Below are 8,444 nucleotides of genomic sequence, written 5' to 3'. Positions count from 1 at the left end.
TTAGTATAACATTTAGATTTAATTTTGGTTAAAACTTGATGGAAGCGACCTCGCTATATGTGTTGTTCATTGTTCGTCCACTTACGAGTTTTAATTTAATTTAATTAATCTATTAATTATTAAGGTCAACTGGATTTCACATCCATCGCCACCTTGAATTCACTTGATGCTTGATTGGAGCTTTTTTCCTCAAATCAAGCAAAAGATGAAAACAAAGATTTTCTTGCTTCCATCCATAAAGATTTTCTTGGGAAATATGATAAATATCATTGAGGCATCTTGGGAGGCAGGTCATCTACATTGACCACTTGATAATCCTTTCTTGCCCTGATTCCCAAGAAGGAGATCACACAAACTCCTCGTGGCTATAGACCAAATAGTTTGTCGTAGAGGTATGTATAAGATCATAGAAGATTTTGTCATTTAGATGTCTAAGGTGTTAAGTTTTTTTTATCTCAGGTGCTCGAAGGAGATGTCTTTCAATCTAGATGGACAATGCGATCAATTTGTTAGACATACCAAATGATCAAGATCACTAAGTTCGGTCGTTTTAAAGATTGTAATGTTTAACTAGAAACCAACTATGATATGCAGCTCATTCGGATGACTGGCGTCCATCGCATGGGCTGGCTGGGAGACTGGCACACGACAGCATAAGGTCGGGTGCGGCGGAGACCATAATAGCATAAGGTTTAAATAACTTATTGTATGTTAATTATACTTCATTCCCTCTATGTTCAAATCCTGGAGCTGTGACTGAAACTATTATCTCTGTCAAAATTTTGTGAGTCAATGGTTCTTTTCATGGATCATAAGAGTACATCAGATATGGACTGGACTGCCTCGTATAGGCACGCTAAAGATGGAATGAGATTTCAATGATTCTAACTTACATCCAACCTGCATATTTTTAACCAACGTCGCCAAATAAATAATAATCAACCATAAGTAGAACAACCAGAAGTGAAATAATGGCATAATAAATTACAACATCTATATTATAAAATTTACTTAATAAGACAACGTTGTAATGAAATCAAATCCTCCCAAACGGATGTCTCTCATACCATCTCCACATGTATGACAAATAGCTCTCCCAATAACTAAAACTTTTTGTTCTTGATTGAAAATGGAATTGGGTAGGTCCTAAAATATGCAGATTAAGCTATTATGGTGATAACCCACCAGGCCAGATCAAGAGTCAAATTATCATATGATAGGGTCGACCAGACCAGGCCCTATCATGAATGAATAGAAAATCGTGATATCTAACAAAAAGTTTATATATTGAAGATCATAGTCTAAAACGTGCAAAAACAAAAATGTGGCCTTTTTTCTTATACTTGATTCAACTTCTCTATGTAGTTTCGCAAAACAAAGAAAATACAAAATGAAACAGGAAAAAACCATGCCTTGATACACGTCAACAGCCTATTCCGAGTTACGAGGTAAGCCTATTCCTTTCCTGAGTTAGTCCGTTCTCTCACTGCTACAGACCGAACATTACGAAACAACACTTCACTTCTTCTTTGACTTCTTCGATGCTGCTTGACTATATGCAGTTCCCTGAAAACCATGTCAAACAAAGAAAAGACTTGAGCAGGCTAGAGAGAGAGAGAGAGAGAGAGAGAGAGAGAGAGAGAGAGAGAGAGAGAGAGAGAGAGAGAATTTGAAGGTATAGATAAAAAACTTCATACCTCCAACCATTCATCCAGGTTGACATCCCTAGTAGCAGTACCTACTTCCACCTTTGGAGCCCTCTTAGTTTTCTAGGTCAATGAGAAAAGCCAAAATTAGTTTCCACCAATTATAAGTGGTTGGCTACACATCTAATCTTATACCAAGAGAAACAGCAAAGGAATGTATGGGAGATATTGTTATGATTTACCTTCGAAAGGTTTTGTACTTGACTGACTGCCCAGAAACCGAAAAGTGCAAGAAGACCCAGTCCAAGACCAATGAGGAAAACAGACTCGATGCTAAGAAGGCCACCAGCCTCGACAACTTCAATGGTACCATTATAGAAGACATTCTGGTAGGGCTGCTGATCTATCTCATAGATAATAGTACCCACGAGGTCAAATGTTCCAGGCTGCAATTATATAAAAGAAGAAAGCTTGATTTTCAACTTTTTGTGACTTGAGAGTTCTAAATTAAGCAACAAAAACTAAGAAAAACATAAAATTTTAATTGTTAGCAGAGGATTTCATTATCGAATAGTGAATTTGTAGATTAGATACCTGCAAAAACTTGCTAACGGAAAAGAGGTATGGGTAGCTAGCCTGAGCTGAAACTGGCACCGAAGCATTGTAAAATTGCTGCAATTGTAATACAAGAAGAAAAATGTAAGAAATGCAAAATGAGTTTGCTTTTTGGATATCTCTTCGAAAAAGCATTGTGAAACAAGTATCCCACAATGCAAGTGGCCTCAGAAAATCAAAGTAGAGTTTCAACTCAAAATTGAGTATTTAAAAGTCACTAACAACTCAAAATCTCTTTTATGAGCTCCAGCCAGAGTCTACTATATATGTTTACTTCTTTGTATATATAAATTTATAATGACCATAATCCAAATGAAGACACATTCCTTCGTCAAATATTATGCACAAATATTTTCAACCTACAGAGACTTAACAGCACATTACGTGAATCAAGAGCTAGCAAAAGAAGAAAAAAAGACGAACCTAACTACCCACTGTTACCAACTAAATACTTTGTAACGCCACCAAAGCTTCCCATAAAGACCCTTGCACATAATCTTCTTTTAATATAAACGATGGAAGTTTCAAAAAAGAAAGTTTGTTACGCCACCATGTTTTTCGAAAGTAATTAGCAGACTTGTATCTTTCAAACGATTCAGATATATCCAAAAATATGATGCAAGAAATACCAACTTTAATATATACACAAAGTTAATTTACTCAGACTGTCAGACAAATTAGCTAAATAGCTATTCAACATAAACTTTAGAATAGAAAACATTAAATAGAAAAAAACCATGCTTGATGAAAAAGTCAGCCCACTCGGCATAGGCAAACAGGTTTACCTGAACAGTGAGATTTTGCACCAGCAGATTATGATCAAAAGGAAGATGAAGGCTAGCCCTAAGGGCAACGACCTTCAATGTTGACTCCCCTGAAATTCATTAAATATAAAATCAGTATCGGTCAATTTGAAATTCAAAAGCAATGGACAGACGATAAATAGGAAAAGCAGAAATTCATGAAATCGTAAAGCTTCAATCTTTATTTTTAACTGAAAAATGAAATGTAATATATTGATGCTCTTTATGAACCACTATCGAATAAAGCGAATCTCAATGATATAAAACCATGCTCGAAACTTAAAAAAATTTACCATCATTCTTCAAACCGACTAGTAGTTCAGTATCTTCTCCTGCAGGCACAACTGCATTATGAACAAAAAATGAAGTTAGATTTACAAAACCAGAAATTGAGATTTAAACAAGCATACCAACATGATATACTGATTATAAACTTACTCCTTGCAGAATTTTTCGGAAAAACACAGACTGTATCGACTCCAGGAGCTGGAACGAAAGTCCCATCACCAAAATCTTGAACATCATCATCAACAATTCCAAGATCATCAACTCCAACATCAGCCACCTCAACTTCAGACTCCGAATCAGATTGACATCTAACAACTATTCATAAGTTTAATAAAATTGAGTTAGAAATAACAAGTAATCATCAAAAAGACAATCAACAGCAAGAAGTTACATGTATGGATAAAGGGATCAAACAAGGTAATCTGTGAAAACTAAATCATTTGGATCTCAACATATACAGATTTTATGAACAAATCCGAAGAAACGATCTAAATCAAATAATCGTTAACTATAGCGATTTCCTTATATGCAAACAAACTATACGAGACACTAATTGAACAAAATTGAGCTTAAAACACATGAAAATGAAAGGAATCTAATTACAACTTGAACAAATAATAGATCCAGGAACGAAGTCGTGAAACGTATTAATAGAGAGAGAGAGAGAGAGAGAGAGAGAGAGAGAGAGAGAGAGAGAGAGAGACCTTGAAGGAAAGGTGATGCAAGGAGGAGAAGAGCGAGGAAGAAAACCCTAATCGCCATGGGAAGTTGATTGTGTAATAAGAGCTGATCTCGATCCAGAGAAGAATGTTACTATTCTGGTATATTCAACCTATCTATTACTACTATTTGACACCACAAGAGAGGGGTTGGTGTTCGTAGAACCGGACCATCGGTGACTTTAATTGTCAACGCTAGCTAAGCTAGCTACCCATTCCGGATAAATCGGTTCTATGTCGGATCCTAAAATGTTTAGAACCGGAACCCGGACAAAATTATGAATGTCTCTCTATGATCTCATCTTAAATTCCTGTAATTAAAGGCTGGGACAGTGGGAATATAGACGCAACCCGCACTACAACTCTATCATCTCATCTTAAGGTCTTATGTGTCTATGGGGGCACCTTAGCCGAATTAGGGTTTTCATTGTTGTCTCCCCTAATTTCTGTTTTCATGGAGGCCTCATCTAGTTTCATCATTGCAAATTTGTTGTTCGTACATAATTGGCCCATCCATGTCTCTTACTTGAAATATTTATCGTATCACAGAATTCTAATCCTTCAATCCTTTGGTCCTCTTTCATGAGAGTTGAGGACCACGATTTTTTTTTGTCAACACACACTGTCAAACCCATGACCCAAAGATCTTTTAGTACATAGGCATAGCTCTTATCGAGTCAAACATACACTTTGCATATAATAGAATTCCTTTAAGGTAGACCGCATCATGAGCCTCACTTGTTTCATGACAACCTAAACGATTTTTTAGTAAACTATTGTGTGGAGTAAGTCTGCAGAGAGCCCTATACATTTGAAAAAGAAAAAGAGGCACAATAATAATTAGGATGGAGCAGAGATCACAATGCCAAATGGAACTACTAAAGCAAATTTCCAAAATGTGAATGTGAAAGAACCAAATTTATCGTTTAATATTAAGGAGACAAGCTATCCATAAATGAACTATTGCTGCTTTCAGTCATTGTAAAGAAAAGGGGGAAAGAGAAAGGGAGACAGAAGGGACAGATCAATTTAGACGAGAGAAAAGGAAGAATGAGATTTGAACTGTTTTTGGTGCAATCTTAGACAGAAGCAACACAACATAATGGATCCTCCACTCAATCACCACCTCTCTACCGACTGCTTCCAGATGTAGTAGATACTTCAGTGCTGCAAACTGGACAAACCTGCACAATCACACCAAACCCTGCTTATTACTCATTCAAAAGCACGGGTAGTCAATCAAGCATTGTCATGAGCTTAACTTCAGAGTATTCTTTTGCCAAGGTAAAGGAACATATTCCCGTTATCTTGACTCACGTACAAAGATGATATCTATGAAGACCAAATTATCTTTGGTTGAATCGGAAAATTTATTTTGGGAGGGGATATTGACGTACTAAGTGACTCTAGTGAATGGGTAGACCAGAGCTAATTAGTGTTCCGTCGGACTGTTTGAATCAATTATGCCACTCAACCGTGTTTCTTGAATCAAAAAATTACTACAGACATCGAAATACAACTTAAATGTGAATCAGAACAGAATACCTTGTTTATTTTCAGCCAATTGTTTATGCACTCCGGATGGTACGGATGTTTGCAGGAAAGCGCAGTCAGGGTTTCACCATCTTCAAACTCCAATCGGCAAATAACGCATCTGCAACATCCAAATGCAAATTAATTGATACAATTACCCATACCACTTTGGAATTTAAAAACTATGTGTGCTTACTGCTCAGCTCCTCCATCCTGGTCATTTTGTGCCTTGTAACTTATTGAAGGCAGAGCAGCAATTGTGTCTGACGAAAGCCCCCTACTTTCACTTCCAACTATTTCACCCAATGCAAGCAATTCCTGTAAAATATAGAGAAAACATCTAAACAAACAAACCCCACTTTGATAGGCACCAGCAGAGTTAAACTTTAGTTTACCTCATAGGACATTTCATCTGGATCTACCTCCTCATAGGATGCCTGATAACATAAAATACAAAAGGCATAAGGAACCAAGGATTTTATTGAAACAAAGCTTGTCCTAACAAGAACACATCTTTAAGTGAAGATTCAAAACATAAGTAAGAGAAAAATGTGTGATGGGCATGTATCTCCTCGCTTTTGTTCCTCCTTAAAACTACACGAGAAGCTTAGACTCTTTCCAAGGCTTCCTCAACAAAACTTTCACATGACATGGAATGAAAATGTAAGTTCGAAATGTAACATCACTTTCAAGAAAAAAAAAAAAGGACTTTTTCCAAGTCATATCTTCAGCTATCACTTATCATATCATCTGGGAGTACGCTGGGAGAAACCCACCTTTGCACCCTCTATATTAGCCCTCTAACCCACTTCCAATATTCGAAGTTCAGAAATATAATTTTTAGGCCTGATGAAAGTGCGCAAGTTATAGCAGCACATATCAAAACAACAAAACCAACAGCTTATAATAACATAAGAGAACAGCTTACATATAATTACTCTGATCAGATAAGCAACATCACGCATTGTATCTTAATGCATGGGACTACTTGGAAGACTCTAATAGTCAATAAGCTTTTAAAATTATGTTTTCCGAGAAAGTAGCCTCACAAGCACAATCAGACTGTTTATGCAGAAACCACTGAAGAGATAAACATATAATGGAAAAAGTTGTTTGTGAAGTTCTGCTTAAACCTTACTTAGTAAAGTCTATTGCAAATCAAGCAAATAAATTAAAATATCGGCATAATATGTTATGTTGCCGACCCACCTCTGGAAATTCATTGCTCCAAACATCCCATTTATAGCAATTTGTGAAAAATAAATGATAAAACATTTGCAAAAACTTCCATTATAAAAACGTTCACAGAAACTCAGATGCACGTGCGGATTAAGAGAGTCCATCAATAACCCATACCGGAGCCTTACAAAATAATTAGCTTGGTAACTCTAAATATACTAATGGTAGCTTGTGACTCCTTATAAATGTTCAAATAGTTCTCGAGGTTATTTCTATCAAACATCCAACTAAAATGTATCATCACTGCATTTTGAATTACGAGAGTAAAAATGGTTAAATAAGTTCCAGATATAACACAAGGAACCCATGTTCTATTAATAATACTATAAATTTAGTTGCAATCTTGAAAACCAGATCCACAAAACCAATAACGCTAGGTAATACGTCAAAAGTAAAAGTTATGACATTCCAAAATAAAAATCGTATAGAAAAGCTCCTATTATAAATAAACCAAATAAAATTAAAATGACCCAGTTCCTGTAAGGAAACAAGTGATTTTATTATCAAATTGAGGACAAACATATTACCTGGGAGTTACTGCCATCGTCGATATCATCCTCTTCTTCCCCTCCAACTACAAAAGATCATTAAATATACCTAATAAATTTTCAATAGCCATCAAAAACTAAACAAATATGTCGAAAAGGAGTTACAAATATACATCACAAGGTTAAAGCAACTTACAATCATTAATCCCAGCAAGAGCCATCAAACGCATAGCCATTTCTCGTTCTTCACCTTCCTGAAGAGCTCTTGCATAGGCCTCATCGCTGCTAAATGCCGAGGGATCAAGTACAGTGGTCTGGTTATGATCCTCATTATGAGCATTGACATCAAATGCATCTTCTTCATTGCCCTCAATTTCATCGTTTTGATCATCTTCTTCGTCTTGATCCTCATATCCAAAACTTCCAGTCTCTGAACCACCGTAATCACTTCTATTACCATTCAATCTCAGCATCATATATGCTCTTTCCTATTCAAATTTGAACCCAAATAAAATCAAAAATTTCTCTGATCGTGCAACAAATCTATTAAACCAAATCTATAACCCTAAAGAAACAAATGAAAACTCGTTAAAACAAAACGTTACCTGTTCTTGTAAAGTCCGAGCGAGAGCAAGGTCGGCATCAATCTGACTGAGATTCGTGAAAGGAGTTCTAGATGATTGTTGATTTGAAGCTGAATTGGATTGAACTTGAGTGTTTTCAGATTCGATGATAGAATTAGGGTTTTCATCGTTTGTTTTTGCTACTTCACTACCTTCCTTGGTATTATTCTTGTCCATTAGCACAAATACAGAACCACAGTATCAAATAGAAGCGTCCGTCAATATCAAGATCGATAGATCATCAATCGTCTTCAAGAGTGATGTTAAGAATGACTCCGTGAAGAAGAAAGAACCAGAGAGAGAGAGGGGTAAAGCTAGAGAGAGAGAGATAGAAAGGGTTGCCGTGATGAAAAAGAGTATCTATACGAAAGAGAGAAAGAGAGAGAGAGAGAGAGAGAGATCGACTTTTAAAAATTGAAAAGCGGTCGCTTTCGAGGCGGAAGGACACTGAATCAGGTGTACCGTCTAACAAGTAGGGAATTGATTTCCC

The 8,444-nt window shown here is 36.3% G+C and overlaps 2 protein-coding genes across 2 annotated transcripts; both read right to left on the bottom strand.

Moving 5' to 3' along the window:
* Positions 1 to 1,267: 1,267 nt before the first annotated feature.
* On the bottom strand, positions 1,268 to 4,519 carry LOC147533658 (Translocon-associated protein (TRAP), alpha subunit). Its single transcript, XM_086646554.1, has 8 exons — positions 4,057 to 4,519; positions 3,503 to 3,667; positions 3,358 to 3,408; positions 3,047 to 3,135; positions 2,241 to 2,318; positions 1,889 to 2,092; positions 1,698 to 1,769; positions 1,268 to 1,566 (listed from the first exon to the last, which is right to left on the bottom strand). Exons 1-8 carry the CDS (start codon positions 4,112 to 4,114, stop codon positions 1,519 to 1,521), a joined length of 765 nt encoding a protein of 254 aa, XP_086502680.1. The 5' UTR covers positions 4,115 to 4,519; the 3' UTR covers positions 1,268 to 1,518.
* A 457-nt stretch (positions 4,520 to 4,976) lies between these two features.
* Positions 4,977 to 8,444, bottom strand: LOC147533657 (E3 ubiquitin ligase BIG BROTHER-related-like). The gene is made up of 7 exons (XM_086646553.1): positions 7,937 to 8,444; positions 7,528 to 7,819; positions 7,371 to 7,417; positions 6,000 to 6,041; positions 5,801 to 5,922; positions 5,617 to 5,725; positions 4,977 to 5,255 (listed from the first exon to the last, which is right to left on the bottom strand). The coding sequence occupies exons 1-7, from the start codon at positions 8,129 to 8,131 to the stop codon at positions 5,202 to 5,204; spliced, it is 861 nt and encodes a 286-aa protein (XP_086502679.1). The 5' UTR covers positions 8,132 to 8,444; the 3' UTR covers positions 4,977 to 5,201.

This window comes from Eschscholzia californica, unplaced genomic scaffold (assembly GCF_041429995.1).
Source record: "Eschscholzia californica isolate CP2 unplaced genomic scaffold, dmEscCali1.0.p SCAF_6, whole genome shotgun sequence".
Classification (NCBI taxonomy): domain Eukaryota; kingdom Viridiplantae; phylum Streptophyta; class Magnoliopsida; order Ranunculales; family Papaveraceae; genus Eschscholzia; species Eschscholzia californica.
Note: the sequence above shows the minus strand (reverse complement) of the source record. Positions and strands in the feature narration are given on the sequence as shown.